Source organism: Artemia franciscana, chromosome 3, assembly GCF_032884065.1.
Source record: "Artemia franciscana chromosome 3, ASM3288406v1, whole genome shotgun sequence".
Classification (NCBI taxonomy): domain Eukaryota; kingdom Metazoa; phylum Arthropoda; class Branchiopoda; order Anostraca; family Artemiidae; genus Artemia; species Artemia franciscana.
The window spans coordinates 32,327,058-32,354,525 of NC_088865.1; the positions used below are offsets into that span (position 1 = coordinate 32,327,058).

A 27,468-nucleotide genomic window follows, 5' to 3' on the forward strand; every position below is an offset into this window, starting at 1 on the left:
AATAAAAAGCCCTAAAGAGCCAAACAACACCTCTTTCGAATGATCATAGCAAATACGCTAGCCATCAAGGTTAACTGAGGATACGGGGGAATGTTGTGTAGTTTCTACACTTTCATAGTGATGGATTATTTTTTTCCGGCTACGCACCGATGTCGACACGGGAAAAACAGTTCGATTATTTTGGAACATACCTTACTCATCGCCTTCTGTATCCTATTTTAGGCGTTTTATTCCACATTTCTTAAACTGCGATTTAAAAGTGATTCTGTTGTAATATCGATCATTTTTGAATCGATCATTTTTGAATCGATCATTTTACATATTTGCTTTGACATCCAAGATCTTTCATATTATTCTTTTTACGTAGCCGTTCATACATAGCTGCCCAGCTGTCCATTTCCTTCCTAAAATGTTCCAGCTCTTTATTTACAGTCAGCATTCCAGGGGCCAGGGTTGCCGAATATTGTGACCGAGATTGTCACTTTTTGGGCCAACAAGTGTTCGGTCATTCAAAAACTAGAAAATGTCACAAAATGTGCAACCCTCGACAGACTCTTAACCATGGAAATATTGAGGGGAGTTATACCGGCAAGCACACCTTGATTCGATTGTATATATCTTTTAACTTACAAATAAACGTGCAACAGAGACAAATCCTTTTAATAGACAGGGAAAACAATAATAAAATCTCTGGATATTTGGGCGCATACAGCTGGTTTTCTTATTTATTATTCTTTTTGGGAATCGTCAAGGGCTAAACGGAAAGCAGGTCGTCCGCGGTGGGGTGAGAGGATATCATGAAGAATTATTTAAGGGCAATGAGAACTTCCTGGGAAGGTGTAAAGAGGGAAGCTTTTAAAATATTGAGATGGAGAAGGAGTGTGTGTAGTTTTGTTGGCCTCGGGCGGATTGATGCAGCGGTGAGCTGTTAGTAGTAGTAGTAGTAGTATTTTACTAAGATGGTATTTGACGCCACATTTTTTTACCTCTCACTTAAACATTTGGAAAATAAAAAGTTAATGAGGCTCTGGACCAAATTGTTTCCCTGCATATGAAGCCCTGTTTTGAAAACGACCACATTCAGCGAAAAAATATGATACAATGCTCCATACCATGAAATAATAATAATAAAACTAACGTAAGTAATAATTTCAAGTTATGTACGTTATCGTAAACCCTAAAAATCCAACATAATAAGTCTATTGTATGCAAGTAAATACACAAAGTACATAATATACAATGCCACAGTAAACAGCAATGAGCTGGTAACGCCGTAAAAAAGGTGAAAAATACTGTACTGGACTTTACAGTTCCCGCTGGTCCTGATCTACGTTTTCTAGTCCTCAGCAAGGAAGTGCAACGAGGGTTTGGGAGTCCGCCCCCAAGGATACAACGTTAAAAAATGATCTGGCAGAATGCGAGGGCCCATCATTGGCAAGAGCTGAAGGTTGTGATGAAATAAATGCAAAGTAATGAGAGACAAGCAAATTTTGCAAGGACTTTTTTCCAGAAGGGTACATTTTTTTATATTTTTTATGAACAATTTTTATTATAAAAACCGGCTGATATTCTCTACCTTTTAACGATTTAACAGCTTAAGGGATGGGTATGCTTGTGCACATCCATCCTACATTTCAAATATTTTGTCACTATAAATTCATACGTTTCCCTGTAAAATTACCTCGACCTTTAATAGTAAATTCTGAATCTGAAATGCTTACTGTAGGTTAAGGATCGTTCTTTACTCGGTTCACTGACACGACCACAAATATGGATTCAAAGGAGGGGTAACTGTTAATCCAAAATGAAATACTTAAACGAAAAGTTGGTGTATCTTGTATATTTAGAGGATCTTTATGAGTTCTGCTGATGAAGGATGACAGGTTGGCAAATATCGTCCATTTCGTCCAACCGTCTAGGGCTAAAGAGAAAGCAGGTCTTCCCCTGTTGGGGTGGGAAAATGTCATAAAGAAAGATTTAAGGGAAATGGAAACTTCCTGGGAGAGTGTAAAGAGAGAGAGAGAGTTTGAATAGATTAGGATGGAGGAGGAGCGTGCGTAGCTGTGTTGGCCTCAGGCAGCTTGGTGCTGAGGTAACTTTTAGCGCAAGAGTAGTAGTAGTAAAAGTGTTTCGATTGAATTTTTATCGCCCACGAAGAACTATTATAGTATCAACGGAAGAGCTTTATATTTATTAGCCAACCTGCAGCGAGTGAGATGGTTCATTTATAACCACATTCAGGATAGAGATAAAGATGTCATAACGTATAATAAAAATTGAAAACCTAAGAACAAGGCTGTATCCAGGATCTTTGTTCAGAGGAGGGGAGGTTTAAAAAAAAAAAAAACTTGAAAAAACGCATCAAAAACGTGTTTGTATTCATTTTTAATACGATTTTATGAGCCGGACAAACATTTGGGGGGGAATTAAACCCCTACAACCCCCCACCCTTTGATACGGTCTTGCCTAAAAGTAAGATCTAATTTTTGTTTATCAGTCGTGCTGTGATTAAAATAAAAATTGGCATAGCCATAAGCAGTTTATCCATTGTAACCATCATAAAAAAGATATGCGAGTGAAAAAAAAAGACCTCTCAAGCCAATATCCCAAATCTGTTCTTGCGTAAGCGCCATGGCATATCTACTGATTAATTTCATTTCCTTTTCTTAGTATATATAAAGATTTGACATTTCGCTTCTCAGGAAGATAAGCAGAGCATTCAAACTAGGTTTTGAAAAGACCAGTGTGCTCTCTCGACCATAAAGATAAAACAACTTTCCTTCAAGTGCAAAAGCTTATCATGCTCCTTTATGTTTCATCGCCCCGTCCCTTATTGTTACACTGCCAAAGATTGCAACTGAGGATTGTTTAGCAATTGATTACGCAAGCTTAGCCAAGACACAGAGGGAAAACTGAGGGGCAGAACTGGAAACAGCGAATCATGATTAAGGCTAAAGCTAAAGACATTAAAAGTAATTTGCATAAGGATCAAGACATTAATGTAATCAAGAGGTTATTTCAATAAGCTGGGAACATAGAGCTTTGTCCGGAGTCACACTTCAGCTGTCTTTAACTGGTTATGCATGGGTCACATTGTAGTCACCGTTGTCGACAAAATCAAAATTACGTACAACTACAGCGCTAATTAAAATTCCTTTTTAATTTCTGGAGTTGAACATCGTTCAATTTACAAGTGTAAAATTTCTGACTAACCGTGATTGAATCAAAGTCAAGAGTTAAGGCATAATTTTTGAAACCAGAAAAGATGGGACCTTGGAACAGCAGTTTTCTATCTGTGGTAGGAATCTGGAAAAAGTTACAAATAAACAGTACTAGTGTAGAATAACCGGGAACAAATAGGTGTTGACACAATCTATTCAAACCAACTTTTTCCTTTCTTCTGCTTGTGAAATACAAGTGTGATGGTAAAGTCAAGAAAAAGCCCGTGTCATTAATAAAACTTGACTTTTTGTCGATAGTTGTGACTGCATTCTGGCTTGAGCTCCTGTCAAGGTTAAAACATTTGCAAAACAACTCACTGAGACGATCAACAATTCTTTAGGGTAAATTATTAGTTTAGCAAAAGATCCAAATATTTAAAAACAGCCAGATTTTGTGTTGCTCTTGAAGGCAGGAACCAACTCGAGAATGATGCACTTCACAAGTGAATATGATAATGACATTACGATAAGCGTGTATAGCGAAGCATGTTAGTAGGTTATTTCTTCTAGCTTTTCTTTGTCATAAGAAGGGTTAAGACATCCAAGAAGCTATCATCCATGACTACACACAGGGACGCATATCACCCCAAACCTACCTCGAATAATCAAAGCTTTTATAAATATCAGATACATTTCTATAATCTTCATGACAGTCACGTGTTTTGGCAACTGCTCTTCCGAAGCTTGTTCCCTCCTCAGACAAATCAGTCCTTATGGGTTTGACAATTTTTACCGATGGTACTGGCGAAGTCCCGCAATTATTTGTTTATTTTGATTTGTATTAATATGGGCCCGATTTGTATGTTTAGTTTCTAAAGCTGAATCCCCTACTATTAAAGTAAAGAAAACCCAAGCAAATCGTATAGTCTAGAAGAAAAAGTTTACGATTCTGGAGTAGTTCAGAGAAGCAGGATTAACTCGAGGTATAACTTTAGTTCCCACAAAGAATTTATGAGATTGTAAAAATCCACCAACTTTAATCAGGTTCCTTTATTTCTAGTATTAATTTGCTTAGACTTCGCCAGTAAAAACACCTTCTATGTCTGATCTAGATAAACCCTTAAGGGATGGGTACTTTAAGGGCGCCGTCCCATTCTGAATCTTTTATTTGGGTTCCACTGGAAAGCAGTATTAGTTATATTCACAAATAATCTGTAGAAACATCCATTGCCTTAAGCTCATCAAACGGTCGTAATGTTGAAGCAATGCAATAAATGACTGCCAGCGCTTCAAAATTTCTCAAAAATTGCTAAAGACTTGTAAAAAATTATGGTGGGGGAAGGACCAAGACTGACTTCCACTGTAAGTCAAGATATATTCCCCACAGTTTCCTACAATTCTCATATAAACTGCATGTTCATTTCTAGTTTGTGAATTAGACTCCCCTTAAGATATTTTTAATCGAAATCGATATTTTTAATCGAAAGTACAACTGATAGTTGTACTGTAATATAAGACAAGCCTTTTACTCCCACCCATTTACTCTAGTTTATTATAGTTATTTAGAGTTTTCCCTTTTTGACTGTCAGTGCTTAAATACTTCTTCTTTTCACAGCAAAAAAGAGTATCCAAAAAGTCTTCCGAGCATGAAAATTTAGGGGATGGGGTAGAAGGTGCCAATTTTCCCCTAGGCTCTTAAGCTCCCCACTCCTAGATTTTAAAATACCTTTTATAGGTATTTTCTTTGAAAAACAGTTTTCGATATTTCCATTGAAAAGAAAATAAGAAAAACAAAAAATTGACCCCTAAATTTAAACAAATGCATTTACCCCTCCCCTCTCCAACACTTTAGTATATTGACACCCTTGATGTAGGCTTTAATTCTACCTTAAAAATTACAGTCCGATACAAATAAATTTTCTAAATCTCTTAATGCAGGTCTACACAATAATTAGTCTATGACGGAGATGACGGGAAATAGAGGGACACTTGTCAATAGAAACTGAAACACTAAAAAACCAATTGGTCGCAAAATATAGAAAGAAGGCTAACTTGAACAGTGCTTTTGAGTAAAATATGAGACGCTAGAGTTAGATGCTAATTTCCACAAAAAAAAAGAAAAAAAAAGAACGAATCTGGCCCGAGAAAATGCTATCGAAATAAAATTCTGAGGTAGCCGATTATTTTAGAACGGTCGAAAACCTCGCATTCCCAGAAGCCATACCGCCATGCGATGATACATTTCTTCCTGAACATATTCGCCGTCGACAAATAATTAATGTTTATTATAAGCTGATTATAATGAAATAGCGATGGTTACTGGGTATTCACAGTTGCCAGCAGTTTATACAAGAGAAGTTCAGTACATCTTTTTCTTGAGAGGGACCCGCAACCGTTAAACATTCATTCTAGGCCCAAATATTGTAACTCTCTATGAAGGGTCCTTAACATCAAGTTGGAAGGGGGAATTTACCCATTAGTCTCCAGTCATTTGAAGTAATATATTTCGAATAAACATAGGATATGGGCAGTGGCGCGCCGAGTTTCCCTCTTGTTAATTATTGTGTGTATACTGGATGCAGATACACTGCGTTGAATTCTAGTGGTTAATTAGCCATAGGAGTTTTAATCTCTCGCTATTTTTTTTGCAATACACTAGCGAACACAATCTATGCAATTATTCCTAACAGCTATCTTACATGCAAACCTATAATAACTACGTATAACGTTCTTGTTTTTGTTTTCTTTCTGGATAAAAGGAGAAATCTGCTTGTGCTAGGGTCCCTTCTAACTTTGATGCAAGCCTCTCCGTCCCACCACAGCTGATGGTTCAGTGAGTAGTGAACATAGATAGTAACGCATGACTGTTAAGTTGTATCCTCCTCGTCTTCGACCGAGTACCCCACTCGAATTCCAAAGAAAAGAGCTTGTCACCTATTGCTCAACGTTTACTATAAAAGTAGCTTTTAAGTACTGCAAGCTCTTCGAACTGCCTGAATACCATACCAATTCGGATTCCATTCACGCCTTGGTTATGCCTATGCCTTGCCTGTTATTGAAAACGCACTGATCGATGCGGATTTTTCAGGCCAAACTTTCTTGCCAGCTGGTCAGAACTTACGCAACACATCTGACTCTGATTCACGCTACTCAATGCAGCAGCAACTCACGGGTCTTCCCTTCATGTATTAGATCTTTCAAAGATTCTGATCTTAAAATTCAATTAATAATTCATTCATCATTCGAAGCTAAGGGGCTTCAAGTGTACCATCTACCTTATATTTGTAGATCCCCTCCTGATATTCTTACTAGGTATGAGAAACATACCCGTCGAGGTACTATTTCTTTCCTTGGCTGTAACTAATAGAGTTCTTGATGCGCAACCTGTTGTTCCCTCGTTCTTCATCCTTGCAGGTCTTAACTTGTTAATAGTCTAATATGCAGACGACATTCAAAATTTGAGTTGCACTATCCACTGCATTAGCGAGGTTTTCACATCGCTTCAGTCCGAATATGCAACGTTTGGACTTGAATTTAACGCCGAAAGGTCCCAAAGTGTATTCTCCTGCTGGAAGCAAGCTTCATTAGAAGAAATTCCCCTTGGGTTCAACATGATAAAGCGAGTTAACCACATAAGTTACCTTGGCCTGTTCATAGGCTCTTCAATAAAATATAGACTGCACGTTTTATTAGCTCACGCCGGACGTCGAGTTGATCTTTGTTATACATTCGCCTCCCCATAGGCTCTTCAATAAAACGTAGGCAGCACGAAAGTTTTATTAGCTCACATCGGACGTAGAGTTGGTCTTTGTTATACATTTCTTATCATGAATAAGCAACCTATCAACAACCATTTCATTCAAAAATTTTTTAACTCCGTTGCATCATCGCATTATTTATATACTCATATTGCACTATTTCTGAACATTTCTTATAAAGTTTGACAAACCAAATGCTATTCCGCAATTTTGTTCTTCCACTTCGCAAAATATCTTCTTCGCAAAATATCTTCTTCGCTTTCCCCTTGAACCCGCAATTCCTATATCGTAAGAAAAGCAAGTTCCTATATATGGCATTCGTTTAAAGAACCTTAAGCATCATTGGTCTTTGATACTGACCTGGTAATTTATACAAGCATTGTCACATTTTCATGTGCTTTTACATTCATTTGATATTGCAGTTCGACCTTGGTACCGAGCCCGAATTTTGTCAAAGTGTTTGCAATGTTTTTAACTGTTTGCTTTGCGTACAGTGTCTTTTTTATTTTGTTTTTGATTAGTTTTTGCCATTTGTTTTGCATAAGAGATTTTTCAATAAATAATAACAAGAATAACAGAAAAACAATATTTATTCGCTATCCAACCACTTCTCTTTACCAAGAAGTTATAAATGGCCAGAGACTTCCCATAGAAGGTCAATAATGGTCACATACACCCCTTTAACCTGACCAATAGCCTCATCACATATTGCGACGTCCCATTCACACAATACCCAAGCATAAACCAAGACGATACACAAAATAAACACCAGCAACCCACAAATTGAGTTCCCCATCCCGAACCAGAAACTTCCTGCTCTAAGTTACATAGAGAGAATAATTTCAACTACGGGCACAGCTCTTTAATGATTTGAAGTAGCTATAACTACAACTAAATTCTCATATGAGCCCATTACTAGACATTTCTCCTTTATATGATCTTCAAAAACCCGAATTCTATGGTTTACTTTGGCGGATGTTGATAGTTCAAAATACTGGTAGATGTTCACCCTTTCTTTAAATGGACATTTTACCTTCCGCACGACGAAAGAAAAAAGACCAACTAAATTGTCAAAATAAGAAAGAAAAAACAGTTAAAAAGGAAAAAAGGAAAAAATTAAAAGGATGAATGAAAAAAAGACCAAGAGAATTGTTAAAATTATTCCAATTTTATATTAGCCACTGGACATGCATTTACTTCATTACTAATCCCTTTTTTACGGTTCTAAACATTTATTTTTTTAATGATAACACAAACCAAATAATGAAACAGAAAACCACATTTATTGAGTTTCATAACATAAAAAAACAACAAAAATCCTTAAGCGTGAAAAGTAGGCTTAGATTCCCAAACGACGAATATAAAAGCTACACACCAGAAAACATACAAAATATGCGAACAAAAGGAAAACAAGACCAAATCATAGTAAAACATAAATGAAACAATTAGAAAAACCGGGCAAGGCAGTGGCCGGAAAACCTTCAAAACAACAAATTACTATTATAAACCTAGTTAATGTTATAAATCTAACATTGACTAAATGAATAGGACAAAGCCTCAATTTCAAGCTTAAACTCCCAAGTCTTAAATAAACCTAATACGACATTTTGGGCGAGAAGGTTGCTACATCACACTTTTTTATTTACCCTTTCAACCCACCTTCAACGACAAATTAAATTTCCCGACAAACTTTCTAATTGTACAAACCATACGGATTACGGCTTTTACAGCCAGAGAGTATTTAAGAGAAAGCAGTGGCCAATGATGGATTTGGATGCAGCAATGGATATTTACCATGAAAAGACTGTTATCGAACCGACAACAAACCAATCAGATGTCTTATTTACTAGTTTGTGATGCCACGACAAGGAGCTTTATCACCCGGCCGAGCAAAATATATTGATTTTATAAATTAATATCGACGAGTAAGAGAGTTTGTCCAAGAACTGTCTTAATAAGAAAGAATATTTCACCAGTAGACACTAAATACCATAATAGAACAAAAACAAACACAATCATGGACAAAAACAAAATCAATATAAACAGAATCAAAGTAAAATGTAAACGAAAATGAAGGAATGATATATAGCAAAAAAGTAACAAAAAAACTAAAAATATCAAAGCAAATATTATACTTCCTCATTTTTAACTACTATTAGATGCTAGCCAAAACAAACACATCCTTCCCAATTTTTTTCTTCTTTAGAAACAAGGCGATGACATTTAATCCTTCATTAAATAGCAGTTAACCCTTCACTCGTCCTTTTCATAATACTGGCAAAACATGCAAAAACAAAAAAGGAAACAACATAGCAAACAATCTCATGCGAAAATGTAATCAGCACAAGCAATCCATTTCTTCCACAAGAAAAACTGACGATGAGAGAAAACATTTCCCAAGAGTCACGTTACTTAGGATTCCATACACATTGAAAGGTTACTCTACTGATAAATCCATTTTTTTTGGAGCTTCTTCAAATCAAAAGTGGAATGACTTCACTTCTCTTCACAACACAGGCACTATGTATCGAATATATAAAAGATTCCCTACACCTCTACACGTCGATGAAGGAGACGGGGTTTTGTTTAAGGTGAATTTTAAAAAGAGGAATTGAAGTATATAATTGAATCAGGGGGGACAGCTTACCACTTTGGGTAACAAGGAAGTATCTAGGCAGGAGAGGGCAAGCTGGTCCTTGCCTTTGCCTTATTTGTGGAAGTATGGATGAGATTGTGGGTCATAGGATGTATGAGTGTGTAGAATTGAGTGATTTGACAAATAAAGTGTATGGAGAGAGTGAGTTTTATAAGAGATGGCTAGTGAATTTAATGAGGTATGAATTTCTTGCAGGTATCAAAATTTAGGACGATATCTCAGGTTTGCAATGGAGCACAGAAGTAGATTTTGTGATTTGTGTTTCTCTTTGTTTGTGTTATGTAAAGTTTATGTTTATGTAATAATATTTATTAAAAAGTAAATTTTCCTTTTTGTTTTGTACTGCCATGGCTCTAGGGCTTTTAGCGCAATAAAATTTACTTACTTACTTATTTACTTATAGGAATGGATCGCTGGAACCATCACTCCTCTTCTCCATTCCTCAGGGTTCGAAAATAAATCACAAAAATAATTAAAAGATGAATTTCCCCCTAAAAGATCAGAATAAAATTTTACATAGCTACATACCTTCTCCTAGAACAAATCTTCGCGCTAGCCAGTCCCGATGCCAAAGATAAGTGACAAACGAAACTTCCACCTTTGCCTTCTGAAACACCTCATGTGATATTTATTAGTCTATTTGTTTTATTTTTATAGCACCCAGTCTTATAGTCTCTTCTTAAAGTATTTTATCTTATTATTAATGTCATGAAGCAAAGGCCGTTTGGCTATGCGGCACAGAAAACAAAACATACTAGTATTTATATGCAATCTGCTCGTTGATATTTAAGAATGAAACTTTCAGGAATGGATCTACACCCCAAAGAGGGCACGGGAAGGTGTTCTTAATCTGCATCATCCAATTCTTATCTACTTCCAAGATTTTTCCGGCTGTGTTAAATCTGATTTTTTTGCTAGCTGGCTTAGAGTCCACATTTTTTTGACTGTAGGCCTTGGCAAGGGAATTTCAAGGATTTTGACCTGGGTTCTACTCCTAATCTGAATTCTTCTTTTAAAAAGACAGAAACTATTTCCAAAGAATTTTTCAAGCCTCCCAGGTAAGAAAGAGAAAAAGATAAGAGCTTGAAACTACTTTCCCAAAGCTGAAAATAGGATCCTCATTCTTTAAGTTAGCTTCATAGACTAGTTAGAGCCACTTTCCAAGTTCATAAGAAATCGGCGTCCCAGGGGGAGAGAAGGAGTAAAAGTGGGTAGTTGTTAAAACATCCCCGGACCTTAAATGTAGACTATAGGTATGTTGCTGAAGGTCTTTTTCACCTGGCATGATAGATATACGAGTTAGCGAGAAGCCCATCTATTCTTTCTTAATATCTACTTTTTTGAATAATAATGTATTGTTACAAGCTTAAGGAGGATGGAAATGAAAGAAGATAATTGTCACTTGAGTTAGGAGTAGCTATCATGTGTTTCACCAAGATAAACTACGGAATTACGGCCCAGGATCCAGCGCCTACTTTATAAAATCAAGGAGGCACACTCGTGCCTCTATAAAGAGGCGACACACGACAATGTTAAGCGATCTTCTGTTCCAGTGGTCGCAGAGGGATGCATTTCGTAGCCCGAGCTCCAACTAAGAAACCTCCCAAATTTCATCCCCCTCCAACTTTTCCTTCATGGGGAAAATCTGGCCGAAAGTTTCGACCCGTCAACCCCAGCCCCCCTTTAACGTTGTCCGATCGGGCTGAAATTCACAAGTTAAGGTCCCCTAGGGCCCAGGAGCTTATCCGCGAAATTTCAGCTCGATCCGATAACTACTCCTTCCCTGTTTTCCAGAAACCACGCATAGGCACTTAAATTTCATTTTCTTTTTTTTCCTCGACGCCTACAGGTCACAGCCGACATCGGATCTGGGTGTACGAGGACTCATTCGATGCGGAATTCTCCGAGTAATTTTCCTGGTAAGATTTCGTAGGAAAATCTTAACCCCCCGAAAGTTTCGATCCCCCCCCCTTTTAACGTTGTCCGATCGGGCTGAAATTCACAAGTTAAGGTCCCCTACGGCCCAGGAGCTTATCCGCGAAATTTCAGCTCGATCCGATAACTCCTTCCCTGTTTTCAGGAAACCACGCATTAGCTACTTAATTAACGCATTTCTCTCCATAAGAGCCCATGTTAATTTGAAATTTTTAAGTTATTGAGAAGTTATATTTAGACGCATGCAAGTGATTAGCTCAGTCGGTAGAGCGCGGTACTATTTTCTATATTATTTTCTATTTTATACAATGATTTAAAAGGGGGGGGGGCGGCAGCCACCCAAGTTCCTCTCCTAATTCCTGTACGAGGAGTACAGGAATTATTAAATTACATCCACCATGGATTGTAGAAAAACGTACAGAAATAATATGAAAAAAAACTTCGTTTTCTTAGAGTTAAAGAGGCTGCGTCCCAAAGTCGAACCTTAAAACGTACAGGAATTAGAAGAGGCAGTTGGGGGGCTGCCGCCCCCCAAACCCCCAGCTTTTAAAGACTCTTTTGTACAGGTTTTTTTGTTTTTTTGCTAACCCCCCGCTCTTGGCTTCGGAAAGGCCCTCTTTTAATTAACAAAAAATTGAAATGAATGAATAATGGAATAACTTCGAAAAATGTTAAACACAAGAGGACAGGAGAACCATTGCGCCGAAACTAGTAATTAGTAACAATGAAGTCCCCCCACAAAAAAAAAAACTGTACAAAAGAGTCTTTAAAAGCTGGGGGTTTGGGGGGCGGCAGCCCCCCAACTGCCTCTTCTAATTCCTGTACGTTTTAAGGTCCGACTTTGGGACGCAGCCTCTTTAACTCTTTAAGAAAACGAAGTTTTTTTCATATTATCCACATAATAAGACAAAAGACTATATTTCATTCGTAGTAAAAGTGATGCTTTTTTATTGCCTTAATATTAGATTTCATTTTCACAAAAGATAGGAATAAAGAGAGCACATCCTTTGTAAGGGTAAAACATGTCCCGTTTGTTCCCACATCAAAGATACAACAAACCTAACGCGTTACTAGAAAAACTATCTCCTTAGAAATTAATTGAAAATCCTCCCAAAAATAATAGTTAAAATACCCACAAAATATGCTTAAAAATTATTGATGTATTTTTAAACCATTTTTTATGCTAAAGCAATTTGGTCATAAAAGACCAATGCATCGATATATTTCAGGGAAGTGTAGCAATTTCACGCGTCCAAAAAAATGCAGTTATGACCCAAATATCTAAATTACGATTTAAATGGCCGTTTTAGCCAATATCGTCAGTCTTATAATCAAAGTCGTATTCAGGGGGCGGGTTAGAGGGTTTGACACCCCCCCCCAAATAATTGTCCAATTCGTAAAAACGTAACAAAAATGAATATAAACAAATTTTTGATGCGTCTTTTAAAGCTTTTTTTCGGTAGGCATACGAGAAAGACCATACGAAAAAATCCTTGATACGGCCATACTTATTATATCAGCGATACCGGACTTAAGGGTACCAATGCCCTGAAATATAACTAGCGACTTATTTTTGTCTAAGAAAAAACAGTGGATGGAAAATGAGTTTCTTTTTTTTCAAGAAAAGTAATCTAGGGAGTCTATTACATTGAAAAACAATCTTTCTTTGGTCATGCACCTGAAACACAGAAACTTCAAATAAATAAATAAATCATAATAAAAACTACTAGCAAACACCTGTCCGTGATGACATGGGATTGACTCCTTGTGTCGCTCAGTATTTGGTCTAAAACAGAGTCAGTGAGGTGACTCTGCAAGCTCAGCCAAAGTCGACAGAGCAAGTTACATGGAGAATTCTGGGGAAAGTAAACAGGAAGGGTGTAAGAAAGCACAGGAGAGCTGGCTCTCAGCCCTCCATTGCACTTCCCGGCTGAATGGCCGAGAAAGAGATCAGTACCGTCGATTTGGACTATATACTCTAGTGCCACATCCTTTTAAAAGTTTTGTTATGCCACCCAGATATTTTCAAGGAGAATGGCAATGAATTTTGCTTTCGAGTCACTAAATGAACCGGTCAGAGGCCAAGTTGATTAACTCTACTCTTGAATTCTCTACATTTCAGTGTCAATGCACTTGATTACTCCTACCTTTGTGCATCCATAAGAAAATTCATCTAAATATAAACTAATATCCCAGAATACCAAAAACTGTAAAAATGGGCTTAGAAGTATTACAAAAATTCAGTAAAAAGAGAGGATTTTCTGGTGTCTAGGATGAGCAAACTTTGTTTAAAGATTAATGGAGAAAATGGAGTAAGTAAACCAACCGAAATATATTCTATATTATACAATCTGACTCTAACTGACAAAAATGACAACACAAACGAATAAAAATATATAAAATATTGTCCCCAACACCTCCGGAATAAAAAAAACAACACTACGGTCCCAACTGATATGCAAGGAACAAACAAATATAAACACAATTGATGGAAAAGAAGACAACTAGAAAACAATGAAGTAACATCTTTACTCCAAAGATAAAAAAAAAAAAGACATTTCTCGTTCAACTTCTCGTCAAGAGAGATAAAAACATACGAAATACTTCGGTCAACTTATATCACTGGTATGAACAGACTAAGATGAGAAAAATAAAGGCGAGGAAAGGCATGGCCAAACCGTGTTCAGAACGAGACAAAGCAGATAAAAAATTGTGAAAGGATACATCTACGAGGGCATGCATAAACAATGTGAGTGTCTGAGTATGATTACTGAAGCTATCTCCATGATCAAGACGAAATTAAAACAACTAGTCAAAGTTAAAGTAACAGTAAATGAAAAGTAAGAACGATGTGATTGAAAAAAAAATGTTTATCATTTCTGAAGTATTCAAGTTTAAGAACTTGCTTAAATCATTCTCTCTCTTTCTCCTGTCGTTTTGAGGGAGGAACAAAATGTTTCTGAAACTATTTCATTAAAATATACTCACACAGTTTACCTTCCTTCAAAGAGCTACGAAATTTCGAGAAAAACAAAAACTTCATACTTTAGATTTAGAAATTGTAGAGCTAAAACACATCCCGTTTGTTTACTTCGAGTATTCACCCCCCCCCCTTCGTATAGTAACAGTATAACTGTTCCTAAATTTGAAATTCAAGGTGTAAAAGTAAATACGACCAAGCTTTATTACCATTATTGCCGTGACTGAACAAACGGACAATCTTAAGTTGTGATATTTTAACATTAATAATTCGGGAGTGGAAGGAAACATGATGCCTAATGTAGACTTGAGCCATGTTTTATGCAATGAAAACGTCATGAGGTAAATTTGTTTGACGTAGACGAAACTTGTGACGTGACGCAATTTGCTGTGACGTAAACATGACATCATTATGCAATAAAAAAATGATTGTGATACAAATCAAAGACTTAAAAAAAACAATCTCGAGGGATTTTCGAACCATTAAATCTGATCCTCCTTAGTACCTAGTTCTGCTGCTATTCTTACAGGTAGGCAAGTTTATTAGTTAACATTGATCTCAAAATTGTTTTTGTTAACTTGTGGATAAATGCCTTAGAAGAATCTTTAATTAATACCTCATTCGTAACAAATAATCTACACTAATAAGATTTGTTTTTGAAACCGATTTAACTGAAAAAGACGGTATTTCCACTTAGACTAAGTAGGGAACAGTCTAGGGAAGGACATAATAAGGAAAACCGGGTTTGGCAGGACAGACGGTCGTTATTTCATTAAAAAAGAGCAAAGTGCAGGTGAAAAAGTCTAAGAGAAGAGAATAATAAGATAAATAAAAATCAAATTAAACGTTAAAAGTGATGCCCGATACCAAAGTTAAAGCTGTAACATAAATATTAAAGGGAAAAGGGAAAAAGGACAAGGACTACTAAAACTAGTCCAAACCTATGTTGTTGAGTTTGCAGCCAATAGTTTCCACATGGAATCCAATGTCAATGAGCTTTTTATGATTCAATATCTTCCGTCCATCAAACACAAAAGCTGGTTTTAGCATCCGTGAATACATACGCTCATAGTCAAGGCTCTGAAAATAAAAGAGAATGATTTTGCAGTTGCTATTTTTAATGATATATCTCTATATGAGGTGCAAAACAAAACAACTTTTGAATATGTTTATCTTCTTGACTAGTTCAAGAAATTGCTGACTTAAACATTAAAAGTTTTAGTTTTATCTTATGCTGTTTTATGTTTTACAAACAAAAACACCACAACATCGTTAGATAACTTTCAAAACGGTTTATTATTTTTTTTTAAATCTTATAGTGCTTCTAAACATCACAGTACCAGCAACTACACCCCCTCCAAAAAACATCTCCACCCCTGTGACCTCCTTCTACTAATTTTCACCCTCTCCCATCATTTATCCACCATAAATCCATCAATATCCACCATACTTTTGATTTTATCAAAGATATGGTTATCGAGCCAGAGACCGAATGCGTGCAAAGCAGACATGATAATTACTGTCATAAAATCATGTGATTAGCTTTTACATAAACTGCTAGTACCAGGCGACTAAGTTTCGCTTGGTCCCTGATAATCAGCACGCTGGAGAATTGTAAATATTTGATCCTCGCTTCCGGTTGTCTTATAACAGCGGATAAAGCTGAACCTCTTTTCCATCTTTTTCCCCAGTCATTTTTGTTTTAAGTAGGTTATAACATAATCCAGTAGCAACTAGGCGTGTTCCATTACACCTATCCTCTGAAATATCCACATTATGCATTGCATATAATTATCGAGTTATTTTTCAATTCTAAGTCGTGGGGTGGCAAATGAACAACTTCAATTGATTCGATGTGATTCTCGCTGTTGCTTGTCTTCTAACCACAGATTTCGCTGTGCGTCATTTTCATTTGTAATCCGTTGTGTTGATCTTTGTCACAGTCTTGTAGACGCAGATTTTGTTGTGCTTCCCTTCCATTCATTATTACCTAGAAATTTTTTCCATGACTAGCTTTAGCTGTCCGGATTCATTCATTACACAATTCACTAACACTAGGTGTGTTCCATTGGATATTCCCACAGAAATATCTAAATTAAGCAGTAACACAATTACTGTGTAATTCTTTAGTTTTAAGCAAATCAGCAATTACAATTGAAGTGAAAATTATGGCGTGAAATAGATTCCTTCTTCATTCATTATGATCATTATGATTTATTATGATCTCATTGTCGCATGTCTTCTAACTGTATATTTCGTTGTTCATCATTTTCGTTTACGATTCGTTGTGATGTTCGTTGTTACATTCGTTATGCAACATTTTCGTTCACCATTCGATGTGATTCTCGCTACTCCTTGTCTTTTAGCCACATATTTTTTTTTTGCTTCCTTTTCATTCACCATTACCACGATATTTTTTCAAGCCTTTTAATTTGGCTGTTCAGATTCGCTGCTGAAGTAATTCAGTAGCAACCAGGCCTTTCCCATTGCAAATACCCTCTGAAATGTCTAAATTAAGCATTAGCATATTTACCGTGTTATAAGTAATGGGGTGGCAAGTCAAAAATTTCAGCTGAACAAAAAAATTCTGGCGTGGCTTTAATTCCTTCTTCATCCATTATAATTTTGATTACTTTGCGAATGCTTTTTGTTCAATTGATGACGCTCATAATCGCATGTCTTCTAACCGTAGATTTCGTTGCGAAATCATTTTCGTTAGCAATTCCTTGTGATTCTCGCTGTCGTTTATCTTCTAGCCGTAGGTGTTGTTGTACACCATTTTCATTTGTGATTCGTTGCAACTGTCGCTGTCGAATGTCTTTTAACCACAGATTTCGTTATGTTTGATTTTTGTTCATGATAACCTCAAACATTTTTCCAGGGGCCGGTACTTTCCCCCTCGGAAAATCCCCCCCTCTCTAAAGCTCCCCATATTTAAAATTGAGCAGTCACAGAGAAAGCAAAATTTAGCTACCTCAAAATGCGAATCAAACGCCCTAAAAAGGAACAAAAGGACCAGACATTAAAAATGGTTCTAGGACAGGGGCTGGTTAGTCTTCTATCACTTTCAACTTTACAATGAGGACTAGAACCCTCAACTTTCGATCAAATGAGCATCCTCCAAATTTTTTTTTACAACCCCGAGGGGGAGGTTAAGGATAAGGAGGGGGCAAACCCCCCTACTGTAAGAATTAAAGTCTGCTCGTTTAGGGGTTTAATGTTACTCTATACTTTCATAACAACAGCGCAGACCGAAAAATTTTCCAGGAGTCAAGAGAAATTATATATCAATTTCTACCTTCACTTCGCCTTCCTTCGAACTAATTCTGTATTTATCTGAAGGCTCATTGAGAGTTCGGAGGTTTCGCAGCTTTCGAGGCATCTGCCCCTCCGTCCCTAACTACAAAACGATCAGAGAACTCTACTGTACAGGTTTATAGCTCTTATCTACACAAATTCGGAATTTTGCTTTTGTTTTTGCAAAAAAAAAAAAAACCAAACAGATTGTGTTGTTTGTTGCTTTTTTTTTCCTTTCCCTCCAGTCAAGGTCATATCTAACCAAGGGTCCTAGAAAATCGGGAATTGAGCTCATTGCAGTAAAAATTAAAGATTAATTGCTATTTCAAGTAACCAAACCGATTGGAAGGCTACTAGCCTTCTTCCCTTTCCGTCAAAGATATTCGGATGAATTTTTAAGATAACCATTTGGTTCATCACAAAAAAGTCTAACAAATATGCCGGGGAAGGGGGGGGGGGGAGGCTCGTTGCACTCCTATTAGTTTTGAATCTTAAATGCACTAGAACTTTTGACGGCCAATCGAATGAGCTCCCTCCAAAGATTCGACAATCACCCGTTCCATATGAAGTACCTAAAGGTTTTATTAAATTACTAATTGTTTTTCTAAATAATTCTGGAAAATCCAGCGCCCCTTTCATGGGAATTCTCTCCCCCATGATAAATTCCTCTATGGAAAGATCCTCCCACGTAACCCCCTCTAAAATACAAATCAGTGAGTCGAGGAAAACGAGTTAAAAATCCAAAATCCAAACATTTTACATAATTTTTTTAATATCCTCATCTTAAGCTAAAACTTAACTCAAAACCACCAAAAGAAAATCTGCTAAAATCGCGGGTTTCAGCTATGAATTGGCCTAAGATAGATCGAGAGGGTAAAAAAAGCTTTATTTTAACGTCTTCGGTGCTTAAAACAGCCAAGACCAATTACTCTATTATATTATTCTCTATATTTAATACTGAGAGGCTCTTAAATTACTTACAGTAAACTCATCCCATTCCGTACAGACAACAATAGCATGTGATCCAACGGCAGCATCATATGGATTCTTGGAAACAGTTACTACTTCTGATAAATTTACACTGAGTGTTCCCGAAAGATCCGCAAAAACTTGTTTGGAATCAACCTGAAACAGAGAAATAGATATACAGTACACGAAAACGAATCTATGCTGCGATTACTAGCTGCTCTACTTCTCAGAAATATTAATGTTCAAATACAGGGTTTCCCCATTTCAGTTTCAGTTTTGCCAGCAATAAGACGATACTAAAAACCGTCAATTTCTATTTTTTACCAAACTGAGTTTGTTATTATATCAAAGAGCCTAGTTTTTTATATTAATTTTTGTGTATACTCTGATTTTAACATCAGAACAAAATCAAATATCATATATATATATATATATATATATATATATATATATATATATATATATATATATATATATATATATATATACATATATATAAATATACTTTTCTATTTACAATAAAAACGAAAGTACACAAAACGCGGGTAAAATGTTTAAAACAGCAGTGAAAATAAAATAAAAAACTTATTTATACAAAATAACGCCAAAGTTTGAATATTTCGGCTTCTCATCCGGAAGCCTTTATCAAGGCAAAAAAAAACTAGTTTAAAAAGAAAATATGAAAAACAATCAAAGGAAAAATGCAAACACCATATAAAAATATAAATGAAAGGAAACTCACATTTCAACAAAATCTAAAAATGGTTTTTCACGTAACAAAACACAAGGCAAAAAGTAAAATGCCTGCTAAAATAGCCTACTATTTTACATATATGTCTCTTCTGGCATAAAATTTTAGCAAAAAGAAACAGTCTTTTTACTTAAAAATCTTACGTATGCCCTATGTTCAACTAATTAAACGAAAACGTAGGTTAAGAAACTATTATGTTCAAAAAGTGAATGAATCTTCTGCCTTGTTACTCTGGTACAAGCTCGTTACCTTTTTCCAAAGTTTATTTGGCGTAGACCTTCATTACTTAGGTTCAAGCTTGTATAGGGCTAATTATGCAACATTTCTTTTTCTTCTATAGACATTGTTTTAGCCTGTTTTTCAAGTTGTATTTAATTGATACTGCTTTACATCGCAGTTTATACTAATCCATTTATATATAATTTTTAATTTCTCTAAAACTTTTGTAATAGCAAAACACAATATTTTTTAAGTATTATATTATGGTGCGGAAGATCAAACAGATGTTCCGTAATTGCTGAATCAAAAGTTTCTGGTTTAATCCAGAAATCATCTGGTTGAGGCACTTTCATCACCATAAGACTTTTTAAACACTGTTGTACGTTGTTACTTTCTTTTGCAAAGTACTATTTCTTGATTCTTTTAAAATGTCGTCGGTTTCATCCAATAAAAATTAATATTATAATAGTAGTGACCTTTTTCATTTATTGGTGAGGGCTTTTGTACCTTACAAAATGAATCTTGGTGTTTTCAGTGTGAAATTGCCTACCAAATGAAAGAAGAAGGTGTGTATTTAAATATTTCTACAATAACACAAAATTCACAACTTTCCCCATTTTACAAAAAGCTAAAGGTCGAAGCCAGTGACTATTGTGTGCTGTAAATAAATTGTTATTTCAAATGACATCAGTTGTTATAATTGATTACACAAGTCAATATACGAATAAATCATACTACTAATTACCTCGTGGCAGTCTAGTGGATACGTATCTGCCCGCTGTCCCAAAAGCGATCAGGTTCGATCCCAGCTGTCGCGAGGAAAAGAATTCTTTGTGTGTTCATTTAATTTTTTGTTTTTATTTTTGCAACCAGTTTTTTTAAACTTAGAAAGAGCAATTTAATGTAATAGTTATAAGATATTGTTCGGAACATACTCGTGCAAGAATTGAGTGATTTCTTCTTTAAAAATTTATAAAATTGAAGCCAAATATTTTTTCCCCATAAGATAATGAATAACCAAAAACCTCATAAGTGACCGAAACTAAAAGAAACAGAATCTTAATAACAATGAACATATTAAAGAATCAAACATTGAAGATTATTTAAAATACGTGTATGCGTATACGCATATATTTAAAATACGTGTATAAAATACGTAATTATTTAAAATACGTGTATACGTGTATTTAGTCTTTAAGAAAATAATCTATTGCTATTTTAGTGTTCTTCAAGTCCCTTTCTAAGTTTTGTTACGGTCTCTCGACATAGTTTTCCACATGAAAAAAGTATTTTATATACACCACTTTGAATGTTTTTTTTTTTCAAATTACATTTTTCCTCTTGAATAGAAATTTTATAGTTACTTGGGACTTGAAAGCATAGTTACTTGGTTACTTGAAAATTTTCGTTTTTTATTTTTTGCTAATTTTTGTTAATTTTTTTTGACAAAAGGATAAAGATTTATAATCTTTTTTTTTGTTGAAAACATTTTCTTCTATGATATTTGGCGAACTGATTTTTTTTTCCATTGTTTGAGATATCATTTTTTCGGGATGACTACTTCCGATTAAAATACCTTTAATAAAAATGAGACCCTCATCTACATGTTTTGGTGATGTTTGTTTTAACACCCTTTCAACTAAAGATACAATTGCTCACCTTTTCACTTGAATAGGGTGATTTGAATTAAAGGATAAATAACCGTCATCATACGCATAAGGGGACTAGTATAAACAGAGATGAAAGGGAATACCGACTAAAACCAATTTATAATAGGTTACTAGCTGGTTAGAACAATGTGCACAGAATATCATGATATTTTGTAAAACTAGCCCCATGCAAGCTTGAATTTTAACAATAAAGGTCAGCATGAAACAAACTTTGTAAAAAGTTAACGAGCCTTTGCCAAATTAGCAATGCAAGACATTCATTCAATTCTTCAAATATAACAGTTTCTTAACCCGTGTTTGACTTATTTAAGAATTAACGACGCTTCTTGACTACTAAGGTCCCTGCGTCGGCCCTGCAGTGCATTCCTGCAGCGTGATTCGATCTCTGGGTCCCGTATTACCAAGCTAAGGTCAAATCCACTGCGCCACCACAGGACGTGTTTGACTTAAAATAAGTCATAAGCAAGTTTTTAAATAAAAAGGCTTATCTATTTTATCCTTTATTCGTAAAACAAAAAAAATGAAAAACTTATTTATTTATTTTAAACAAAATATTTTAATTTCATTTTGCAAGAAAACCATATCAGAAGATAATTCACATATATACGTTCAATTGTATATAGCAAACATCCTGCCTTGTGCCTTTTGTTTTTTTACGTGAAGTATCAAATTGGATTCTGCTAAAATGAGAGTTTCCTTGCATCATTCTTTATGTTTTGTACAGCGTTTGTACGTTTTCTTTTTTCATGTCTTTTTAAAGCAAGTTTTCTGTTGTTCGTTTTATCCACGTTGATAAAGGCTTACGGATATGAAGCCGAAATATTCACACCTTTATGATTATATTTGTAAAATAAGTTTTTCATCTCATTTTCTCAGTCTTGGTAAACATTTTACCCTTTTTTAAAGTTTTTTTCGTTTCAGTCAGTTTAAAAGCACGGGCATTCTTCCTCCCAGAGAGCGTCTTCAATTCGGTTCTAATGATCAGATATGGCGGAAAACAAAATGGAGGCACTAAGTGGGTCTTGTTTGAACCAGAATAAAACAATAATTTTTTATTGATATTATTAAAGAGTTAAAGAGGTCCAGATGCTTATCCAATATCCCTGACCTACCCTTCCCAACATCCATGAATTGAAGATAACTTACAGGGAGGGTAGGGGGGTGGGGTATCGCCAACAATTTGTTGAAAGTTTTATTGAGCATCGCAACTCAATAGAAAAAGCTCTACAATTGAGCAAACCTCCTGAAACCTTTGTCTCGGCTTAGGCTGAACACATTTTCTACCACCCTGACCATTATGTACAATTCGATGATGCCACGGCCATTTCTAATGATAGAAGTTTTACTCAGTGTGCAAGGGAGGCTATTGTAATAAAAAAAAACAAAAAACATATGGTTGCCGATATTTAAATAAATTTAGATACAATAAAATTTGAATATTGACCCAATTTATAACATTCTTCTGAAAAGTGAACCAATAGTTAATGGGGGTATTAAGATTTTGCAAAATCACTAGGGGACGAGATTAAATACAAGACCTAGGAGAATCGCAATAATAGTAGCAATCGATAGGATTATTTCACAACAGAATAATTAACTTTGTTTCCATTTTATATTATTTCATCCAGTTGCTTTGGAGTTCTCATCAAAGTAAATCTTATGTGACCTACAAGATCGGTTGCAACAATTATATATATTAATATTGGTTGTTTTTATTCCTTGGTCTTGGGTTTTAATTTTGTTTCCTCAGCGTCGAAGACGCCTCGTTTTCGTACAGGCGTTTTTTTGGGGATTATTTTTTCCAAGGAGAGGGGGGGGGGGGGGGGTTCTAGGGTAGAAAAGAGGCAAACTGATATATTTACGTTATATTATATTCTCGGTATAATTTCCGGTATAATTACTTCCTTCTGGTGGTTTCTTTAGAAAAAATGAAACCAAAATTTTTTTTTTGCTGAAACTCAAAATCTTTACCTTACAATCTATTTTTAAAGACAGGAAATTTTTAAGACATACCTTTAGTTAAACTAAAGACAACTTTGAGTATTTAATACCAAGCACAAAGCAAAAAACTAAAATCAGTCATTTAATTTTGATATGGAAATTCTTAATATGAAGGTGGAGACTATTCAGTTCTCGCAAATATGTTATACTATATTTCTTACCTTGGGGTCATATATTTGCAGCACGGCACCTTCTTCCAGTAAATATTTAGCAATGTAGATGGCAGGGCTTTCTCTAGTATCACCAGTATTTTTTTTAAACGCAAATCCAAGCAAAGTAATTTTCTTATTCGTGATAGTATTAAACATAGTTTCAACAATACGCTTGGCAAACCGAGACTTTTGGAACTCGTTCATGTTCAATACCTGAAAGAACATTAAAAGAAAAATAGGTAACTAATCACAAAAATAACGGCGAAAGCTAAAATCTTGTAAATACGAAAACAAACAATTGCAAACAGAACAGGACTAAAATAAAAACTTCATTAACGTACTTTTTTCTTTTTTTTCTAATTATACCTCAGTAATAATAAATAATAAAGCAAGTGCAAACGTTTGAATTTTTGTTTCGGGATAAATACTAGCAATGCATCCTCCGAGTTGAAAAAATACAATCAAAAACGAGGCTAAAAATCTAGGATGAAAATTTACAGATATATAGCAAAGGGAAAGCCAATTTAAAGGAAAAAAAATTCTATACATTAAAGAAAATTAGCAGAAACGTTTAAAAAAAATCAATTTCTTTAGTTTAAACAAAAAATTAACGTAATAAATCAACATCTATCGAAAGATGCAATTTAAAATTCCTAAAATTAAAAAACTACTATAACGATAAATTTTTCCTCAAGTTATTTATTTTCGATTAGCTCAAGCAGTAGCAAAAAATAATAGACTTCATCTCTGTGTTGTCTGTTTTCGGCTTCCTCTTCAAAAAAAATAATTATGTCTATTAATTTACAAACATTCACCCCTGCTCCATGAATTTTTTTTCAATTTTTCCACTGTAGTCGCAGGAATGCGACGAAGAATTCACAGGGTAAAAAAACAAAAACAATACTTAGTCACGATATTGATATCTAGTCGCATTTATGAGCTCAACAAATAAAAAAAAAAGGCTTAAAGTGTTTTAAATAACAAGATACGGTAAGAGAAAAGGATATATATTCCAGCGAGGATGGACTCCTCAGAGTCAAAAAAGTAGTAGAGAAAGTCATAAAACTTTTTTAGCGAAAGTGAAATGAATATTACCAGCATTTGTTTTCCTTCTTTGAGGCCTATCATCAGAGTCATTACGTCCAAATCCCTCAATTAATTTCTATCAACTTTGAGTTGTATAAAATAAGTGAAAGTTGGTGCTAAATTCAATCAGTTGTTGCCCCCTTTTCTGTATGTAACTTAAAATAATCAATGCCAGTAAATCAGGGCTGCCACTGAGAAACTTAACAAAATTCAATATCCACACAAAACAATCCTAAGGCTTGGAAAAAAGATCCTAAAGCACTAAGGACATTAAAACAAAAGTTTTCATCCCCAGGACCCATCTTAATTCTATTCACACTTGAAAATTTCCTTTTGGTTGTTTTGAAATTATGAAGTTTTTAAGGCAATACCATATTCTTATCAGTGCTGCCATGCTGAACCATGAAAACAAATAAGAAAAACCAATTCTTTAGATTCGACAGCGCTTTCCGTCCGTAAAAATTCAAACATTAGCAGTCGGTTGTTTCCCAAATACAACAAAAACATCAAGTTCCGAAGGTTAGTCTCTTAGATGAAAGTGTCTTACCAACTGGAATTATGTCGAAATGACTTTTCGCCATAGAATGTTTCAAACGGAATGTAGCCTGAACGAACGAGTTCTTCTTTGCCATCGAAACATCCTAATTTTGTGCCAAAGAAAGTATATAGACATCATTATATTTTTCAGAAAGATACTGATATTTTACGAATTCAAATTTGAGCTTATTGCTCTTCCAAGGTAATTTTCCCAATTAATAATTGTTTTTACACAAACTATACAATAATAACGATTCAAAAAAGACCGACTTAAAGATCTAACTATTTTGCATAAGATATTTTCAACTTTACAATATAGACACCTTCCAGCAATCGGGCTCAATTTGGCTAAAATTCCAAGTGAAATTCGTGAAGACCACTCTTTGCAAAAAAAACTTATTACGGTAATTAGGGTAATATAACTTATTATAATATAATTTATGCTTATTATATTTATATTTATTATTTATTTATTATTTATTTATATTTATTATTTATATTATTATTATATTTATATTTATACTTATTATTATAATAGCTTATTAGGGTAAAACAAATTAGGGTAATTGCAAAACAACAACCTTTACACTAATCTGAATAATTCAACTCTAAACTAACAGCTGCTACAAATTCTGAGCCCCTTCGGTGATTTCTATTGGTACACATTTGTCGAGAATTTCTGGGCGTGACACACATGGTAGTATTTTCCAGTCAAGAGGAACCAACATTCATGATCCAAGATTGAAAAAGCTGTGGACAACTCAAGACGGTGATAAAACCTAACATCTGCCAAAATTAAAGCTATGCATTAAACCAAAAGGTGAGTTTCCCCTTAGATGTAACGGTCAAAGCGCTTGACTGTGTTGATAACTACATTTAACTCTGTCAGAAATAAACTTTGTCAGCTTCATAAATTTAAGGAAAAAGGCTAGTACACAAGCAATTGCACTTACATGAAATTTTTTTCACAGACCACACTGCCTTTCTTTGATGAAACGAATAAGAGCTTCAACAGGGATAAGTTATTTATTAGACAATGGAAAAACAAATGCAAAAGTTCTGAATATTTTGAAGACACAGTGGGTTTTAATCATTAACAGAAATACTCAGAAATGAGTATTTCTGCTGATGATGAAGACCGACTGTGTCTTCGGAATATTCAGAACTTTTGCACTTGTTTTTTCACTTTCTAATAAAGGACTTATCCCTATTGAAACTCTTATTCGTTTTGCACTCATATCTTTGCTTACATAGAATTTTCTTTGAATAACCTGGATAGGACGAAAATCGTAGGTATTACAGATATCCACTTTAAAAATCTAAAGGTCTTTCTGGGCCCCATTTAAGCAGAGCACCTTTCCTCAATATTTTAATTAAGAGACAGTATGCTTTATTTGAATTTCCCTAAATTATATTTCTCTTTAAATAAGATATTGATTTTCAAATCCCTCAATGGTATTTCAAACCTCTTAACCCCTAATGCTGGGGGGCTCAAAACTCCTAACACCTAATGCGCAGGGGGGGGGGGTATGAGGTTTGAACCCCCCTCCCCTGCAAATGTTTGTCCGACTCGTAAAAACGTAACAAAAGTGAATATAAATAAATTTTTGATGGCTTTTTGAAATTTTTTTTGTAAGGTCCCCCCCCCCCCGAAAAAATCCTTTTGTTATCCCCCCCCCCCAAAAAAAAACCCATCCTGGATACGAATCTGATAACCATTAAACTTAATCACATTCACTATGAACACTACTGAACATACGAAGATAAAATTGACTTTGTTACCTGCTGCCAATATTCAGCAACTTCAGGCAAATTTAAACACTCGGAAATATAGACTAGATTCAATAGATCTTTCTGGAAACAGCTACCGCCAAAACCTAAATGAAAGAGGACGTTTAACCGCTAATTTAACCATAAACAAATTAACTATAAGTTTAAACATAAACTATCAACAAATAAAGTACTGCAGTACAACATACAACAAGATAAATAAGAATAGCATCCTTGGTTACACGAGACTGCATTTAAATAAAACACGCTTTTTAATGATTAACCGCAATTTTTAGAAATGCAATCTATGCTTACGCATCAATAAAACAAACAAGATGCAGAAAAGTACTTAAACGCAAAAAAAGATAAGAAAATGGAACTCTCCTAGAACCTCAAACCGACAAATTCCTACTAGGCACTATTAGAAAAAAGCTCTGAATATATTTTTAACTCCCAAAAGGTGAAAACGGGGGTTAGTACCCGTTACAAACGGGCATTTTTAAGCTCCCATAAGGTGCAACAACAG

The 27,468-nt window shown here is 35.0% G+C and overlaps 1 protein-coding gene across 4 annotated transcripts in view; it reads right to left on the reverse strand.

The window, feature by feature from the left end:
- Window positions 1–27,468, reverse strand: part of LOC136025172 (UDP-glucose 6-dehydrogenase-like) — a 65,094-nt gene that overhangs the window by 4,362 nt on the left and 33,264 nt on the right. For all 4 annotated transcript variants that reach the window (XM_065700942.1, XM_065700940.1, XM_065700941.1 and 1 more), the window contains exons 7-10: window positions 26,955–27,049; window positions 23,559–23,762; window positions 18,769–18,912; window positions 15,432–15,570 (exon numbers count right to left, since the gene is read on the reverse strand). In XM_065700942.1, the coding sequence (XP_065557014.1) occupies window positions 15,432–15,570; window positions 18,769–18,912; window positions 23,559–23,762; window positions 26,955–27,049 (582 nt within the window). The remainder of the gene's footprint in view (window positions 1–15,431; window positions 15,571–18,768; window positions 18,913–23,558; window positions 23,763–26,954; window positions 27,050–27,468) is intronic.